The 19,744-nt window shown below is 34.2% G+C and overlaps 3 protein-coding genes across 4 annotated transcripts in view; 2 read left to right on the forward strand and 1 right to left on the reverse strand.

The window, feature by feature from the left end:
- LOC136418021 (protein odr-4 homolog) lies at window positions 1-1,730 on the forward strand. Its single transcript, XM_066403916.1, has 4 exons — window positions 1-165; window positions 219-1,113; window positions 1,297-1,479; window positions 1,533-1,730. Exons 1-4 carry the CDS (start codon window positions 70-72, stop codon window positions 1,694-1,696), a joined length of 1,338 nt encoding a protein of 445 aa, XP_066260013.1. The 5' UTR covers window positions 1-69; the 3' UTR covers window positions 1,697-1,730.
- nudC (nuclear distribution C, dynein complex regulator) overlaps window positions 1,726-19,744 on the reverse strand; it is a 27,158-nt gene continuing 9,139 nt past the window's right edge. The window contains exons 4-6 of the mRNA XM_066403917.1: window positions 2,175-2,369; window positions 1,922-2,124; window positions 1,726-1,866 (exon numbers count right to left, since the gene is read on the reverse strand). Of these exons, the coding sequence (XP_066260014.1) occupies window positions 1,815-1,866; window positions 1,922-2,124; window positions 2,175-2,369 (450 nt within the window). The 3' untranslated portion in view covers window positions 1,726-1,814. The remainder of the gene's footprint in view (window positions 1,867-1,921; window positions 2,125-2,174; window positions 2,370-19,744) is intronic.
- Window positions 2,895-19,744, forward strand: part of LOC136418024 (uncharacterized) — a 24,447-nt gene continuing 7,597 nt past the window's right edge. Inside the window, exon 1 of one of the 2 annotated variants that reach the window (XM_066403920.1) lies at window positions 2,895-2,978. In XM_066403920.1, the coding sequence (XP_066260017.1) occupies window positions 2,964-2,978 (15 nt within the window). In that variant the 5' untranslated portion in view covers window positions 2,895-2,963. Of the gene's footprint in view, window positions 2,979-17,612; window positions 17,865-19,744 lie in introns of those variants that run through there. The other variant, XM_066403919.1, reaches the window with a different exon arrangement.

Here is a 19,744-nt window from a genome sequence, read left to right on the forward strand (position 1 = left end):
CGTATTGTTCGGCTTCCTTACTAATACTCAAAAAAAATCATTTAACATTCCTTTTATTGGAAACCCACGATGGTCCGTCAATCTGAAGCGAAAACACTCTTCGTCACCTATTTGTCAAACATCGCCACCAATTACAAATGTGCCGTAGGTCTCATTCTAGGCCAGGTAAAACAGCCCTCATCGTAACTACAAAATCTCAAAATTTCACTATTTAACAGGTCAGCGTGACAACATTCTACATAGACTACTTGGCCAAGACGCCCCATTTCCAAAGCGAACAGGACAAAAATGAAGGCAAGCCCATTAAAGCCATAAGAAGCATTCAAGAAGTCAATGAGAGTTGGGTGGCAGATCATGCAAAGCAAGCCACTAGGATGCTGCCTGGTGGCATGTACGTTTTAGGGCTGTTTATCGTGAGTGATGAGGACATTTTCAGCCCTTTGAATCCCAAGATAAAGTCACTATTAAATGCCCTTGAGAAGAATTTAGCAGCTCAGCCTTATTTGTTTGGAACTGGCTGCAGTGAGAAAATTGTGTTGCATTTTTCTTCAAAAACCCACAAATATTCAGCCAAAGTTTATGATTTAGTAACTTCAAGTGTGCATCCATTGGACATTAAGATGGTTGAAGAGGGTATGAAGTTGGTGAATTTTTTTTGCACATATCAAATTGATCAAATCTATTATCTGAGACAAAATGAGACTTCTGGGCCTTTGCGGAAACACATAAAAGTAATGCTAGATGGCATCAGTAATAAGCTTGAAGATGGGATTATATTATTTGATAATGAAGCTAAAGAATTTGATGACAAAATTGAAAACTTGGGCAAAAAGAGAAAAAGGGTCTCTGCAAGTAAAACTGATAACCCTGAAAGTAGCAAGCCAACTGGTGTGACAATTTTTGAAAAATGTGTTCCAATAGGAGATCAAATAGTGCCTACAAGCATAGGGGGGCAGATAAGGGTGGTAGGGGAAGTTGTAAGTAAATTCTGGATCAGCTCTAAGGGCACTTTCAGAGAGGCCATGAGGGCAGTTAAGGAGGATATAATGAGAAGTTTGAGCACGAGAATGGAGATGCATTGGGATTCTTTGACTGAAGAGGAGCTGAGTGAAGGTGAGATGAACAAATGGGATATGATAATCTTGGCAGAAAATTTAATGTCTGTTATTAAAATAATTATTTTATCTGTTTATGTCATATCATCGACAAAAATTTACTGGAATAGACCAGATTTTTTATGATGCAGGATTAAAAAATCATTAAAGGTTGAAATACCTATCTTAGTTATTCTTTTAGACATTAACAGTGTTCATGAACCCCCAAGAAGGGTTTTAATCACCCTACCAGACAGCAACATAACTGTGTCAGATTATTTATTCCCTGGGGAGGGCCCAGAAGACTCTAAAATGTCATTAGAAGAACTTCTGGATGTGAAATCTTCTGGTCATTTGGATTTATTAGATCTAGAGGGACAAGCAGGTAAGGCTAATTTCATGGGTGAGAGTTTAGGTAATTCAGAGGTGATTATTTAGATATTTCGCAATACTATAAGGAAACCAGTTCTCCAGAGACTGGAAGCGAGGATTTTTTACCGAAAATTGCTGCAGACTCCAATAGATTTATGTATTTCATAGGATTAATTGGGGCTTTATTAATTTTAGTTGTTTCCCTGCTTTTACACTATATGGAAGGTTAAGTTATTTTTCAATAAAATTGGATACTCAGAAGTTTGAATGTGTTTTAATGGTCATAGTAAAGTGAAAAATTCAAAATTATGTATCAATACCAATCTATGATACTAGAAAAAATACGAATTAGTTGAATTTGCATTTAGAAAAATCCATTTCTGGGTGTTGCTCCATGAACCTGCATTAAAGTTTCCAAATCAAAATTTATTGAACCAACAAAAATTGCAACTTACTTGTTGATTACGTCCTGCTTCTTCTTTTCGTCACTCGTAGGCAGGCCCATCTCTTTTTGCCTCTGGTCAAATAACATTTTTTCAACTAATCCTCTAGTTTCACCATCCAGATCGCTCAGCTTTGAAGGTTCAGGGTTGATTTTCCTGGTACTTATTTCAGGATCTGAGTTGACTAGTTTGTTCCACCAGTTCATTTTGTTGATCTAAAAGTACTTTTTGAAGATTGCATGTTTCTTTTTTAACTTAAACTCACCTTTTCTAAAGTAATAAGAATTACTTTTCCGTCTTGTATCACCCATGTAGACTCCTCCAACTTAATTTCATGTGGAAAATCATCATCTATAATAGGTGTCTGCCCTTTCACACCACAAGTGAGATGCTTCTTGGTGATATTCACCACAACGTCCTTCTGTTTGGCTCTGAAGTTTATATTTAAGGGCACCCTCACCTAGAAAGGAATGCATAAATCAAACCGAAGCTATGATTAACCAAAAAAAAATCCGGATTTTTCATGTTTATGAGCTACTGCGTCAAGATTACCATGTTATTACCATACCACTTAATTAGATTAATTGCAACGGAAACGCCAAGGGCGTAATTGATCGACTAGACTCCGCAATGCCAAACGCATAAAGAGAGCACCAGCAAGTGTTCGATGCTCGTTACTCATTACCCGACCCTCAGATGCAATTTTTTCCTTAATGTATTAGAATTACAGCTTATGCAATAGTATTCAAGATCGACGACACAGTCTCGCTCTGATTGCTATAACTTCTAGAACAAAGGTCGACAATACCCAGTATTTATTCCAGGATATTATGTGACGTTCCCTAATAAGAATTTATATATTACAACAAAACTATTCTTTATTTGCAGCCCTGAACTTGCCTCAATGCCAATATGCCAGCCATGTATGGAGCTTTGGTATTGCATACTAATAATTCCTTAATTGAGGTAAATTTGATGGTGTTATTTAAAGGAATTACTTAGTGTGATGGTTCTAGGACTGTGGTGAAGTACAAGTGATTTTAGTGCTAGAGGAATGCCACTAAAAAAGGTAACAATAATATACTGAATTTGAAGTGAAAGAGGCGCAAAGAGAACCACCAATGATAAATTTATATTGAATTTTAAGCTGAACTATCAGAATTATCGAACTGATACATATGAACCGAATGTAAGAAGTGTTTCAATTCGTTGAAATGTCTTCCCTTGAAGACTTTCAATATATAGGATTCCTAGGAGTATTAAGTAACACTGGCAACGTCGCGTGTAGGAGTTAAGGGAAGCAAAGTCAGGTGCCTATCTATTTAGTTAACAGAATGTTGCCAGATTTCGCAAAATTTCTTCCCGAGTCTTACCGCACAATTTGCTACAATTTAATCGAACTCTTCTAGTTTCCCGCATCACAGTCTATAGGGTACCAATGTTGTCACTAAATCAATCGTGGTACTCAATTTATTACCTGCACGCTCACTATGGGAAATCCGACGAGCAGGTGGGTTTCAAGAAGACCGATTCATTTATTAAACAAATAAAAACTATACCATATCAAATAGCAATCACTCACGCTCCAACTTTTTTTTCTTATTTTTTGCATTATTCACATCCGCATATTAAAATCGTTTAATTAGAAGTTAGGTCATTTCGGACCAATTAGTTTTATTTGTTTTTCACCTAAGTAGTTTAAACTTACACCGTGTCTCGTTATAAGCTGTCAATTGAATAACTTACTGCTCAATTATCATATGCAGAATACCATCAACAACCCTATAGAAGAAGATGCTCCGAAAAAATCCAAGGTCGATCAAGACTATTATACACCTGCATGAGACTGATTGGTTTCGAGTACCTGAACAAGTACCATTTTTTTTTCGTTTAAAGCTATTACTTAATGATTACAGGCCCAAATGGGTTTGTGATCTAAGAGTGATGGTAATTTATTTCTGTGGGATGACCAGTCACGGATCTAATTATCTCGATATATCGAGACGACTAAACGTGTGTTTGGAAATTTTTTAAGCAAATACGTTGATTCGCAGTCAAAGCACATATTCGGAAAATTTGAGTGGCGAAGTAAAAGGAAGTAGATAAGGTGGGAAGTATATGAGCAAAGGATTTTCCAGATTGCATGTAAGGCAAAATTTATGGTAGTATGCAAAACATGTGACGACTTAATGTCCTTGTTTTGCAATTTTTCTTGGCGACAAAAGTATTTATAAAAGCTTAGTATGAATTGGACATAAACCCGAGACCCGTCTGTCGTTGAGAAAATATGATTATGGTTTTTAAATTAAGAAATATTAGAGAGACATTTTTTAGGTCAGGCTAGTTCAAAACGAATTCAACATAACTACCAAAAAACGGTAAAATTCTCCTGAACGTGTCCACTTTTTACCAGTATTCAATTTTTGTGCGTCAACATCTCAACTATCTAAGGACAATTTATTTCAAAATATATGTATATATCAAAGTAACCATCTCAATGAGCTCTATAAGCTTGCAACAACCGGATTCCAATATCTTTGACATCATTTGATACTCCATAGGTTGTACCAATAAGGAATTTAATTAATTGAAACGTTAAATTCACCATTGTCAAGAAATAACATTTTAGAGAATTAAAACTCCAAATTAAGATTTTTGCTCTAATAAGCTGAGATCACCAAAAACCCTGGAGAATTTTTGAAGATTTCAGTAACAATTAAGCCTCACATCAGAGCGATATTACCAACTTTACTGAAGCACTGAATGTTAATGGAAACTCTTTTACGCAAGTGCAAACGGTTTTAATAAAAGCATTTCATGTGGTCAGAAATTATTGCCATAACTATAGAACTTGGATGCAAATTAAGTTTTAAAACGAGACTTATCGCTTAGTGCTCTCTCTTCATTAAAAGAGAACGTGCATTCAATGAGGCGTTTACCACCCTTAAGGCATGCGTGCGTTTAACCTGAACATGCGCAAAAAATTGGAAGCATAATCAGTGGTTCTGGAGGATAAAATCATAATGTAAATAATTGAGCTTTGTAGCGTGGCAATGTTGAAAATTGGTATGAAAGGTATTGTTACAGCTTTTAAAGCTAATAATTAAGAGTCGTCATTAATTCAGAGAATTTAGATAATATCCTGGATAATTGTTTAATAAATTTAAATAAATAATGCGAAAACGTAATTTTACGAATTGAAATGCCTCGGTGATAATGTAGCGCCAATGTTTACCAAAACAATCCAAGGTTATCAAAATTTTAATATTCAAATTTTGGCTGTAAAACCCCTGAAGCTATGGATACTTCAAATTCTTTTAACTACAAATTTTTGGCACATATTTAAGAAACACTATGTAAATTGTAAACGCACAAATTCTATATGCATTTTATGCATTGACGTTAGGTTTATTGAGCTTCAAAAAATGCAGGAAAAAGGTACAAATTCGAATTTAATTATATTATGTCTGGCCAAAAATGGCGACTTTGCTTGCAGCCACACCAAAAAATAATCGTTTTACTTGGTTTTATCGTTTCATTATTGCTTCACCCGGATTGATTATCTCTCTTAAGCAATGGTAATAACTATTAAATACCAACAAAAAACCAGTATTTACTACTAGATAGCGGTAGATTACAATCAATGATAGAATTACCATTTATAATACTGAAGTCCAATTTCATAGAAAACATGTGTACTGATTCGTGGAACTTCTAGAGTAATGAATGTTGCAAATCCGCCTTAAAATTCTACCGAATTGATCGTGACCCAGGCCTGCATTGATCGTGGAACCAGTTTAAAACGCCCATTGGACCACCGCAAGTGGTCTCGTCAAATAAAAAATGCGCGTCCGGGTTCGCTAAACTAAACTTATCGCTCTTTTCAAAGAAAAAGTTCAAGGATCCCCTCTCTAAGATGCCCACAATAATAGGCCGTAAAAGATTCAAAATGCGTTTAGGTCGTATTATGGGCTGTCCCCCTTGAACGTTTGAAGACGATATCCTATTTTGTCAAGATTGAAGATTGCCATGAAGAAACCATATTGCGGTATGTATAAGCTTGAAAGGAGAGATCAGTTCTTTGTAATCATGAATGGTGAATGCGCAAAGAAGCAACTAAGACTTAACTCTCTTCCTAGATGTGTTTCTTTTTAACAAGAATTTGTTTAAAATGAACTCTCTATTTAAAACATCAGAAAGTAATTCGACAAAAAACATTTTTAAAAACCAGACAACTAAAACCGAATATTTTCGTTATCTTAAAGAAATCCGTCACAATTTGACATCATGGCCCAACTATGACAAACCTAAGAGCAGTGGGATGTTAGCACTTCATCAGAAAGTGTAAATTTTCGGAAATTGCGCTTCAATGTGCAACTTGAAGAGTTTTACGCTGGCACAGCACAAAAATTCCTGCTCTAATAGGCATTTTTGCATATTGTAACACACTGTATATGGCAATATTTGACTAAATTAAAAATACATACAGTAAAACATCTATTTTAAAATAATTTTAAGGATTATTGAGACCGATAAATTTTGAACCAATAAAACTTTTGGGCACCTAAATGTCGACATTACTAAATATGTTTATCTGTTTACAAAAATCTATACATTTCTTGATGAGCTCAAACATCTAAGGGAGACATAAGCTGGATGCCTTTAAAATTGTTAAAGAAAAGTTATAATTGCCAATACATATCTTATTATTTTTGGAAGCTTTAAACTGGGTAAATGCATAGAATACTGTAGTAGTAGTATCTGGTATAGTATAGTATCTGGTATGATAGTTCAGACATACAGTAATTTGGAGAAAATGCTTTAGATGTAGAGTTTATGGAAAACTTCCTAGGGGAAAATGACTCAAAGAAGTGATTTTTGATTGAATGGAAATTTAATGGGAATTTCAAATATTGTTAGATGATTTAAGGTTAGCTTAGGCGAGTTTTATTTAAGAGCTTTAAGCTTGTAGGAGTTTCTGGAAAGTTACACTTAACAATGCAACAAATTTTCTTAAAATTGCGAAACTTTATATGGGAAAGTTAGAGATTTTGAGTAACTGATTTAGAAGCTTTAAGCTTGGACGGGTTGAGCTGTAGAAGCTTCAAGATTGAAATCGGATTTAAGAAATTAATTTTAGAGGAAGTTTTATGGAAAATTATACTCAAGGAGGTTTAAGTCACCGAGCATGACTAGTTAAACCTTTCTAACTGCAGAACGAAAGTAAACAATCTAATGCGGTTTTAGCAGTATTTGGAGATCTTTTGGTCTAAATGTCTCAGATTCGTCAACGAAATGAGTCTCGACTTATGCATATGCAATGAATTTTTTTGATAATGGTTCTTTAGACGTAATTTTAATTCATTAAACATGACTGCAAATAAGAATAATTATTAGGGTTTTCGCTGCCATCCAAATCCTACACTGAGATTAGCAACCTCAAAAGAAAGGAAAGTCAAAATATATATCTTAGACAATATTTAAATAGTTTTAATTAATGTTAGATTAGTTAACAAAAACCCGTTGATATTGGTCTATAAAACGGCAATTAAAATGCAATTCCTGGATGCCTGATGCCAAGGCGATGACGTTACGTAACTCACATGACTCGCCGATTTCAAAATTTTTACAAAATTTCAGTTGCAACACCATAATTGAAATATCTTAAACGACGGCCTTGGTTTATGCAGAAATACCCAATAATGCAGTTTTTCTTTATGTGCGTTTTCATTTTTACACTACCGAGCTAATGATTTTCCATTTCAATTTATAATAAAGTGGAGTTTTAATTGAATACTATATGCATTAATGCGTATTCTTCACATATGGGTCGCGATTTAGAGTTATAAATGACAAGTTTTTATGTCGGTGTTTATTGATCACATGATTGTTTACATTTGTTGTGTCGGGATAATTATTTCAACCTTGTTCTAGGTCAGTCTTACTGCTAACATCCAGTTTTAAATGATTTTCTCAGTATGGCCCTTTTCTAGGTGCCTTCACCAATTTGTCAGTGACCTTGATCCCATAATACGTACAAGAACAAATAGCGTTATCCAACTAATCTTAAGTTTATTACTATATAAACATACATCTTGTGTAAGGTATATTATGGCAATGCGTTAAACAAATTTGCTCATCTACATTATGTCATTTTTCTTTGCATTGGAATTATGTTTCTTTTGTTTATTTGCATTACAAGGTTGGACAGGCGGTATAATATATATAGATATAAATATATCTCTCTCTGTTTTTTTCTCGAGATTATTCCTATAGATTTACCAACTATAATGTGCGTAATCCACGTGTTACTACTCAAGCTTATATACAGGGTGTGTTATAAGGTGAAAAACGCATACGGTAATAAAGTGGCGTTTGCGTAACTACAATTTTTTCAGCAAAAATGCATTATTTAGATCTGTTCGCCGCATTCCCACAATAAGTCATGGTCGGTTTTTACCCATTCAAATATTTATAATATCTCATTAGCGGAAAGTGAGTGTTTCCAGGCTAATACTGTTGGTAAAAGGGGATTGGTCTTTGCACGCATTTCGAATTAACATCAACGGGGATGTGTTTTAAGTTATATTACGCGAGTGTTTTTGGTCTATCAAAAGTTCTAGGAAAGTTTTAGGCCTTGACATGAAAGTTCTAAACAGTGGATTTGATTCTAAAACAAAAACCCAGTAATACCATAGCAAAGGGAAAGGTAATGTCCTCAAAGTACTTGTTAAAAAACTGTAATAAACAAATAAATGGCTCATTACGCAACTAGTTGCAGTTAAGTAGATGGAACATAAGGAAGTTCGAAAGGTCATAGAAATGTTAAGGCCAGATTAGGTTTGCACGTCTAGATTTCAGTACTATCAACACTCCTGAAGGAAATTAGAAGAGCAATCTAAATCTTCGGAGAATCACTAATGTTGCACATGCCGTTTATAAGTATAGATCAATAGGAATCTACAGCGTGAACAGAAAATGAAGAGACCGGAACAAAAACTTTAAAATTTGAATTTACATATTGAAGTAACCCTTACTAGCGCAGGAATCTGAAATTAAATATTTCCCAAGTGACGCAAAAAATGTTTTTTAATGTTTGGGTTCTATTAAGGTTGATTGCTATAAGTGGTCAAATAGAAAGTTACGTATGCCCTTTTTAGTCAAATAATATACAGGATGTTTGAAAAAATAGGCGGTTAAAATTATGGACGTCCGGAGCACATAGGTTCTTATTTAAATATTAGAATAATTTCGCATATGTGGTTTAAAATTTGATAAAAATTATTGAAAAATGGTGAACCATTTTATCGTCCGCGGCCGCCGTAAGAGGTAACCTACAAGGGTGAAATTTCCGATAGAAAAATTCTAAATACACGTCTTAGTATTTTAGAAGTATGAAAAGAGGAGAAATGAGCTATGAGGATTACTTGCCTCTGAACTGTTATATTCGCAATTTCCTCCAAATAATTAGTTCAGGTTAGAACATTCATCATAGGACGGTACATTTTAATGTTGAAAGTTATTGTTGAAATTGTATTTTTTTATATTTCCTTTTAAACTTCTTTCGAATCAAATTAGCCATTGTATTTTAAATGAATTAGCGTAAATAATGACCGAAATCTAAAATTTACACAAACGATCAAACCTTGGCAACTATGCAAATATCCACCTGATGCGTTCGTAACCAATAATCAAGTGCGTTGAATAACAAAAGATCAACGCAAGGTTGTCATTTACAAAAATGCTAATTCTTGATTAAGGGAAATATATTATATTAGAATACATTATTCACTTTCCTGATTAATATACATATGTATAACTAGAAAATTATCGAAAAAAGTTGCTTGAATATTGCAAAAAAAGCCGGAATGAAATTAATTCAAAATATCCCAGAAATTGTAATCTCTTGATGGTCAGTCAGTCCGGTAAAAAGTAAATAATTGATGATTCATAGAGAAAATTAAAAATATCTGTTCAATTCAGTACAAATTATTTTTAAATCTTCGAAAAATCCTATTCAGGCCAGTCCAAGTTACTTGATATTATCGTAAGTTTCTATTAAGATTGATTTAGGTTCCCAACTTTAAAATATGTAATAATTCCTGTTCGGATTGATTTTGGATATTTTCGATTTAGAATTGCTTGAAAACAGCCAAAATGCTTATTTAGGTGATTCCATATGACGATTAAGTATATACTAATAAATTTACTCAATAATTACTGATAGTTCCTGTTTCGATAAACTGATTTAGGTTTTATAGGTAGTCTAAGAAAATCTAAATTATATAAACTTTCAAAACATCATACATTTGAAATTTTAACTTTTTAATATGGAAATGATTGAATCTGCATCTAACTCGGATTAATAAAGTCTAGAAATGGAATTGTGTGACTTGAACTAGAAGCCTAAAATATACTTTTAGAACAATGACTTGAACATGTGGCATGAGTCAGACTGGAGGATTTTCTGCAAGTTAAATATTGGTTTGAAATGGAATATTTACTCAAGGTTCAGATATCATATGTCGCATAAATATCTCTTACGTTACAAATTTGCATTTGATGTTCGACATATTCAATTTGAATTTTTCAATATGGTTAAAAAACATTTAGTTTGGGTTAATTCCATATTAAACACAATAATGGACGTCTGAATTTATCAGATTATGTTACATCTGGTTTGTTGTTTACCCTGTAGTATTGTCAAGACCAAACCGTTAAGAAAAATTGGGGAAATTAGGGTGGAAGGAAAGGTGGAACTAAATGACTAATTGAAATATGTTACACAACTGAGATAAAACATCACCTCCCTCTGTAATTCCTTTAAAAGCGTGGTCCTGTCGTCACTTCTGGTTCCATTTCATACCTCAATTTGCATTTTATTGAACACTTAACATTGACCCCTAAATGGCCAAAGAAATTCTCTTTTCGAATATTTCGACATTATAGGAAGCAACATGATTTTGTTTCCACTTAGATCATGGTGGAAAGAATAACAATTAGATGCAAAAACCGAATCGTGTCCAACCTTGCGTAATAATTGACGATATTTCATGAAATGTTTACTCACAACTAGTTGCGAAATGCTCAATGGAATTCATAAGGATGCATTTATAAATTACGCTGAGGGAAAATTGTGATGTGTGCGAGGCCTGATGGTGCACTTGACCTGAATCTGTGCGACTTCGTTGAGGTCCAGTGAATCTCCATCTTCGTTTGACGGTCGCGTGTGTACGCACACTTAGACAATGGCTTTGTAAACATTTAAATATCCACATCGGGCTCAAATTTATTCGTGTAAACACATCTAAAGGCCTTGTCATAAGAAAATCCTCCATTATTGTATATACTGCAATATAAGCAGGAATTTATTGTCGTCGCTGGTGATGAGCACTATAATTCTCAGGAGCTGCGATTAAATGATTTTTTCGCCATTCAAGGATGGATCTCCTTAAAGCAGCTTCCAAACGACGACCGGAGCACGAAACAAAGGATAATCGATTCTCGATCTTGCTCATAAATCATCCGCATTGATTAAATCAACATAAATAATAGCAGTGTCTTCACAGAAACAGGAATTCAGGTTAAAAAAATTCTGATTGACATTTGCGTGTCTCCCTACAAGGTCTTTCGGCCCTTTAAGCCCGATTTATGGCTAAGGTTAAGACAACATGGAAGCCATCACTTAACGTCATATCCAATTTTCCGCATTTTAAGCTCGAGAGTAATTAGTTTTTATTATTTCTCTTTAATTGAGAGGATTGGTTTATAATCCATCTTCAATAAATTTGAATGCAGCATTATGTCATGTAAGTGTGGTAGTTAAGTGAAGAATTATAATTCAATCAGCGAGGAAAAAAACTGTACAGTTAAGCAGTAATTCTACAATTTAGCTACATTATCGCGATTTAATTAAAATGCATTCTTGATCTTTCGTTTAGACACAAAGGATGGGGCGTACATACATGACGGCGCATAAAGCCGTTTGTCATTAATTTGGTATTTCTCCTTAATAAAGTTAGATTTTCTGCACATTTCGCGAAACAATATTCTTGTGCTTTGAAGCAGAAAAGTGCGTAACACTTTTTATTCTGTGAGACTTTCCTGTATTTTGTCACATCCTGCATGTTCACGAATGCGTTTAGTTTAGTGGTGGAACGACCTATTTTACAATACAAATAATCAGATCTGATCTTAATTATAACGAACACGCACTTGCTTGCCTTAACTTTTTCCCTTATAATTGGCAACGCCGCGTTAATCCATTGTTTCTTAAGGTACGTGACACCTTATGAGTGATGTAGGGTTGCCAGATTGTGACGTTTTACTTTGAATAGTCGACTTCATTAAAGGGGCAATTAAATTGTGCGTTTCGAAGTGCACATGCCATCTCTATTGTCCCCAAAAGCTTCCTACGTTTCTTTGAAATTTATGAAACTTTTATTTGGATGGAACATCTCGTTTTGCAATAATCAAAACGCCCAACATAACTGGTTCAAAAACTGAGCTGTTCTAATATTTCTTTTAAATTGGCAACGTGGCATCAGTTTTTTGTTTCTGAAACTGACGTAGAATGTTCAGATGCGCTAGATGTTGCACAATTGTAACATTTTTCTTTGAATTGTTGGGTCACTTAAGGGACAATTCAAGTGTTTGCTTGGAAGTAGATTTTTCACGTAGAAAGAAAATTTTGTGAATTGACTAAGTAGCTTTTAAAACACATGTTTTTCAGTTTTAGATCGGTTGTGAGTGCTATTTTTCTTACTCTTTAAGAGCTTTTTAATGAAATATAAGTTTTTTTGAGTCAAGTTAAAAAACTTAAAATAAGATCGTCCGCTTGAGTAACTTATCAGGTTATTCACCAAAGTTCAAATATAATGGTTCATGGCTTTTGCGGAAATCATTTTTTTTTAATTTTCAAGATATAGCGTAGTAGACAAACATCAGCTTGTAGCAATATGTAAATGAGATTGGACAAATTGACCAATTATTTATCAATCTTTTGTGACTACGTAAAGTATAAAAGATAAACCTTGAATCTAAATGAGATGTATCAAGTTGAATCATAAATCCCTCGGATAATCCTCTGAAACTTTTGCCGATCTCTTATAAGGAGGTAGTACGTAAATTTATGAAAACAAACATTTAAAAATTCTTTCGTCATTTCCCAGTTCCACCAACTTACATTGGTATTGGCCAAAATACTTGAACCTTTTTCAAAGTTTCAAGTATTTTTTCAAAGTTCCAAGTAAATTACAAATCTGATGAATATCATCATTTTTTTTTTATTGTAGCTTTGCTCTTAGTAAAAATACACTTTAATCATAACAAAATAAAAAAAATACTTCGTACAAAACTTTATGTTTATGACAACAAATTAAATAATAACCGGACAAAATTGTTGGAACCTAATTAATTTAATGGAAAATCTCTTTGTTAAAAATAAGAACTAAAAAATCTTTAGTATTTTGTGTGATATCTCTTCGTCTTGATCACTTCTGCCATCCTCCTAGACATTGATTTTATTAATTCTTCAATTAGTTGCCGATGAACTTGGTGTCAGGCTTGTGTGAACCTTTTAAACAGTTCATTTCCATTTCTAATGGGTTTCCCTGTTCGGATCATACGATTTACAAGGTCCCATAACTTCTCGATTGGATTTAAATCCGGACTTTGGGCAAGCCACTTCATGCTACATACTTGTTTTTATTCTAACCACTCTTTCACTGGTTCAGCAGGATGTTTGGAATCATTATCGTGTTGGAAACTAAAGTTTACTAGCAATGATTCAAATTAATAGCATTCCATTATATTTTTCAATACATCCTTAAACGTGAATCTATTCATTTTTCCAACAATACGATGAGTGGGGCTCATGACACACCAAGAAAAGCATCCCCATACTAACACACTTCCTCCACCATGATTAATAGTAGGTTTAGTATATTTTTTATTTAGTTTTTGGCCCTTTGGAGGCCTTACTTAGACTATATCGTCGTTGGAAATAAGGGTGCACTTGAATTCATCACTAAAAAGAACTTTTTTCCAATTTTGCACTGTCTAGTGAATATGATCCAGTGCAAATTTTAACCGTGCTTTGATGTTCTTCTTCCGTAACAGTAGTTTTTTTGCTGGACGGTAGGATCTTAGACCACCTTCTAATAGCCTTTTGATGGTTCTCGATGATATTTCTGAATGTTCATCTACCTGCATTTTCGTCAAGATCTTTGAAGAAACAGATCACTATTAGCACTGCTGATAATTTTTTTATTATTTCGTTTTGTAGTCTCTTTAGGCCTGTCTGCACCTTTTCCCGGGATAACATGACGATGCACTCTAAAGTATTTAGTAACAAGCTATATAGCATTTTTCTAGAATATTTAGTCTGATAGAGATATCTTTTTGCAATTTTCGTTGCTTGCAAAAATGAATAATTCCCCTTCTTAAATTGAGTGAACATGATTTGCTTTTTGCCATTGTTGAAAAATAGGTAATAGTGTACGTATCAAGGTGTTAAAACGAAATGATCAAAAAAATAATAAGTGAATGTAAAAAATTGTTTTTAAATCGTAAGAAAAACAAGTTCCAAGTATTTTGTCTATCACGAAAGGATGACTATTACTTTTTTTTATAAAAGAATGCAAACAAAAAAATGTTAGTACTGTATTTTTGTCGAACGATAATAAGGCATTTTTGCTTTAATGGGTTTGTTTATTTTAGAACAGGACTATCTAGATAAAGGTGCAACAGTCTAAGTTCCAAGTATTTTGGCTAACACTGTAATAGTGGACATAGACCTATTGGTTTACCGCGGAAGTCTTCCGATTTAATTTCGAAACAAGTGTCTATCAAGGTTTGTAGGAGGGCCGCTTGTAATTAATTAGCGTGGTCTGTAGATAATTGGACCACGGTGATGGTTTCAAACGAGGAAGAAACACCTTGAAACCGACTTATCGCTTCAAATCTAACCAATTTTTTTCAAACGACAATTCACAAGTTTTTCCGCATAGCTTTGTCACAACACCTAAAGTTGCAAAATATCTTTTGATTGACGAATAATTAATTTTATTCCACGAGGGCGTGCCCGCTTTGCATTATAATTGAAAAATCTTTGTTTTATAAAGAAAGATTAATGTCTTCTTTAACCTCCCTATAGCATTGTGCTTAATAGTCATCAAATTGGATCACAATATCACCCATACCAAGGTCTCGAGCGAATTATTTCACTGACGTCATTGCCGGCCACTCTCAAAGAGATTTTCAATTTGCTGTAGATTAAGATCGGAGGCAAGAACCACTTGTTTCGATTTAGTCTTCCCTGTGTTATTATTTGCTCAAGGGATAGGTCGAAGTCGGTTCCGTCATGTGCATTGTTTGAAATTTTAATAATGAGGCTGTCTGTGTGGAAAAATAATTGTCGTTATTCTCGCCCTTGTAGAGATGATAATGGTTTAGCGGGATTCAGAGAAGCTTTTGTTGCTCATTAAAAAGATTGTAATATGAGACAATCAATCACGATTAGCCTTGGGAAGTTGAGAATCAATGACTTAGAAGAACCGATGGACGCAGAAATGTTTTTGACAGTTTCAATGGTCCTTTTTGGTAAATGATGACACACAACTCCATGGAGGCGAAATTGAGAGCAACTGAACTGGCATATGATGCATTTATGGCAACAAAATGAAGTTGTAGGAACACTAGTATATGGCAGCCTACCAGCCAAGAAATTGTGAAGTAATTTTTAGCGGAATGCCGGCGACTGTTGGCTACGTCCAGTTCTAGGTCATTGTTGAGAATAAAATTCCATAAATTAAAGATGGTACAGGACATTAAGAAAATGCTTATGTTAAATCGTCATTAACAACATTCAGACAAAGATGACGTAGTAAAATTGCTGACAGGAAAACATACAGATCTCAAGGAATCTCTGAAATCTTTAATATGAGAAACCGGTAGGGAACATTTTATAACGTACTTAAGGAAAAGCGTAAAAAGGTGAAAAAAAAACATAAATTACTACAGAAGGAAAAAGGAAAGTTTCAATATTTCAATTGAGATGGTTTTAGATGTTATACATAGAAATTTGTATTTTTTTTTGTACAATTAAACTCGATAAGCAGACCGCTCCATCGGTATGTCCATACATACATAATTATTTTGGAAGAAGTTAAAATAAAATCAAACTTTTACGAATTCATAATAAATTGAATATTTTAGTACGAAAATCTCTTAGTGTTATTTCAAGATAAATGGACCAATCAGAACATTTTTCGTAATTTACAATCATGCTCGATATCTTATTTTTACGAAAGGAACTTAAAATTCTTCGGGCTTTCAAAAGCAATAAAACGACAGATAATTGAGTTAGCTTTGAATCTAGAGTCTTTTTCTCAAAATTATATCTTTGAACACTGAGACTTTCGAGTTAAATTCTCAAAAATAATAAACGTAAATGGTGTATTTCCAAAGAGGTAAAATGTGAACGGAAATATATGCAAATTAAAAAATCAATAGAATCGTCAAAAAATGTAGCTACATGTCTGAATTTAAAGTTTTTAAGATCAAAATTATGTCTACGAAAATCGAGATTTTAATTTTCAAGTCAAAGACATGCTGGACGAATTTCTAAAGAGATAAAACCAAAATACAAGTCTAAGAATGACATCTAATTAAGATCGAGCTATGTCTATGAATTTAGAGTTCTTAACGTAAAGATACAATTGTGTCCGCGAAAACTGAGATTTTCGAAGTTGTTTCTTAAAAATTTACTGGACCAAATTTCCAAAGAGACGAAAGTTAAGTGAAAATAGAAGTCTAGAAATTACTGCTTTAAAAATCTATGGAGAAAAGGGGTTTAAACTTAAAAAAACTTATTCACAAGTTTATTTCAGTTAACACCTGAACCAATTCAAACCTATCTCAACTGTTAAGACTCCCAATGTCAAGTGCTGGCTCTCACGGATCTCCTCGAATCCTAGAAATATGATACCTTCTAATGAAAAAAAAAAAATCTGAAAACCTGGTTCAAACAATTGTACTCCACGACTCGCCCACAAAAGCACTCTCAACATCATCATTAAACGATCACCTGAGCTTCTAAATTGCCACCATTACCGATTTTATATATCTCGAACCAATTGAGTGATCTCAACTCCATTATTGTGATGTTGTTCTACACAAACAAACACACATACAAATAAAGCATTTTCGCAAGCCAACTGAATGAAAACAATAATTCAAAGAAAACCGTTTGAAAGGTTATTGGCTCGAACAATGCTTAGTGACATAACGAAATTTTGGATGGGTGTGGAAGCTATAAGTACCACTATTGTGTGCATATTTGCACGGCAGTCTGGTGGTAACTTATTGTGTAATACTGTTACATGCCCAACAGGAATTTAAACTAAGGTATTATGCTGGAAGAATAGGAGGAACCACCTTGAGCTCCGGTCACTCGGTGACTAAAAAGTGTCTGACCGCAGGCGACTAAGTTCCACTTATTTCGCTGTAATAGAGCAAGATGCCAACAATCGCCACTAAAACTGGGGCAAAGCTCCAAATCCTGAAACGTTACACTAGATCCGGCATCAGCTGGTGATTACTATTATATATTCATGAATGATCTCGCGTGTGACCCCACGTTGCCATTTTTCGATGGTAGTCTCTTATTCGTGATACAAATATAATGGATTCGTGGCAACCAGGCGGGATCCCCAGTGGTACCGCATTAGCTTACTTAAGATAAAGTTGGGGGGCCTCGCGTGCAGTAAAGAACGAGCTTACGCGCTTATCGAGCGCCAAGAGCGTTTCAAACGGTTCCGAACGCGTAATTTGGAGTCGAAGAGAGTGGTGTGTAGTGGATGATATCCGAGGGTGGGAGCTTCTTGTCTGTCGAGTACACCCCGTCAAGAAACCGACCAGAAATATGGATAATAAGAGTTTTGTCCCGGATAACGTAAGTTGATTTTGAGCGTGAAAAGGGCGGATTGAGTATCTAGGTGGACCTGAAACTTCCTGTATAAAATGCGTTGAGGTTGGAAGGTCTGTCACTTTTTCCATACGCCGCACCATTTTCTAATAATAAAATGAAAAGGAAACTACTATGCACAATGTTATTCCCGGTGCAACGGTCGGGATAGGAAGAGAAGGGCCGCATGCATTGCCGCCCACATCAGCCGATATGAACCCTTTAGATTATTGTTTTGTGGAGTCGTTTGAAGTTACCACTTTATAAAACTGTAGGCCAAAATGATGAACATAAAAAAAGTTGCAGGTGTTTATGGTGGAGTTGAACCTTGAACAAGATATAAGGGATAAGGGCAGAAATTTAGACCTAAAATGGGAAGAAAAAAATTTCACGAAGAATATTATTTAGTTTGTGGGGCTGCTTGCTTAAGAATTATTCTAAAACGACGTTTTGACCGAGTTTTGAAACATAATCAGTATTTCCTTAAATCTGATCAAAAGGAGTGACTAACTTTTATCAATGCAGTCTAACATGTTCTACTATCTACTTAAGGATCTTCATTAGTTTTTACTGAATTGACTAGAGAACTAAGTACGAGTACTTGCATGACTACTTATGAACACTTGTGCACATTTCAACGAGAATGGACGGATCAGGTAATGGGTCCTTGAGGACGTCAGTCATTCGTATTGATAAAATGTATTAATTGTACTGAATATCCGTGTACAAGACCAAACATTACAAAAATACGCACCTTAAGAAACCACAATTCCCAGCATTTTCAGAGGTCAATCCACTCTATCCTGTTTGCAGTATTGAAGTACTTGCTTTTTGGTTTTAGCTGAAGGCATATTTCCTTCAGGTTGATGCTGCTTCTCTTACAAATATGTGAATTTTTAGCATCAAAATTGTGGGGAAAATAGACAATGTCTAATTTTTAAAAACCATTTTGATGGCATTGGCACTGATACTATTATTAGTTTCATTCCATATGATAAAGGGTGGGGTAAAGGTGAGGGGATAAATACTGACCTAATGCTTTCCTATTGGCCAATTACTAAAGTTGAGGAATTTTACTGCGAAATTTTGAATCAATAAAAACAAAATTAAAGTGGTTATTATTATATAATACACGCATGTTAAACTTCCAGTATATATAAATTATTTTTTAATGTAGACACGGTACAAGTATGGCACGTTACTTTTTGGTCACTCTATATATGTTATATGGGAAATTTCAAGGTCTACCTTAGCTCAATTTTAAGGGATGCAAATGTCCCTAAGATGTCTGGAAATTTGGACTTACTTAAGTTTTGGTTTTAAATGTAAATTTGAGTTTGGAAAGCGACAGAAACCATTATAAATATTAAAATGCAAATTAATCTGATTTTTTTACCTGGATTACTCGAAATAAAATAATCAAAACAATCTCTATAATACGTAAATATGACAATACCATAGTTGGCACAGAAGGTAAAATAGGAGTTCGGAAAGTCGACTTTATGGTATTCTCTAGACCTTCCAATTAAATATTTAATAAAAAATGGCTTTGCGAAAGGTTAACGACATTAAATACATGTGTGTATGCAAATATGACAAATATGTTCTTGATATTTGATTGACGGATTAAGCTCTCTTTAATTAAAATTGACTTAAAATTGACTTTCTCGTTCCTCAAATGTCAAGTAAGTGAATGCAAGAAATATCATGTTGGATTGAAGATTGCCCCTGTAGTAAGGTTAAACGATCAGTACTAGAAAATATATTATGAAAGGATTTGAAGTTTGCAATATTGTTTAAATCTAGCTGCAAAAATCCATCGAAAAGCAAAAAAACTCTAGGAAGATTCCTACAGTTTAGAATAGTTT

This window comes from Euwallacea similis, chromosome 32 (assembly GCF_039881205.1).
Source record: "Euwallacea similis isolate ESF13 chromosome 32, ESF131.1, whole genome shotgun sequence".
Taxonomy (NCBI): Eukaryota; Metazoa; Arthropoda; class Insecta; order Coleoptera; family Curculionidae; genus Euwallacea; species Euwallacea similis.

Coding starts and splice junctions, on each gene's coding strand:
- LOC136418021 (XM_066403916.1), top strand. CDS start 70: ATGGTCCGTCAATCTGAAGCGAAAACACTCTTCGTCACCTATTTGTCA. Junction 1,114..1,296: donor TGAAGAGGAGCTGAGTGAAG/GTGAGATGAACA, acceptor TTATTCTTTTAG/ACATTAACAGTGTTCATGAA. Junction 1,480..1,532: donor AGATCTAGAGGGACAAGCAG/GTAAGGCTAATT, acceptor GTGATTATTTAG/ATATTTCGCAATACTATAAG.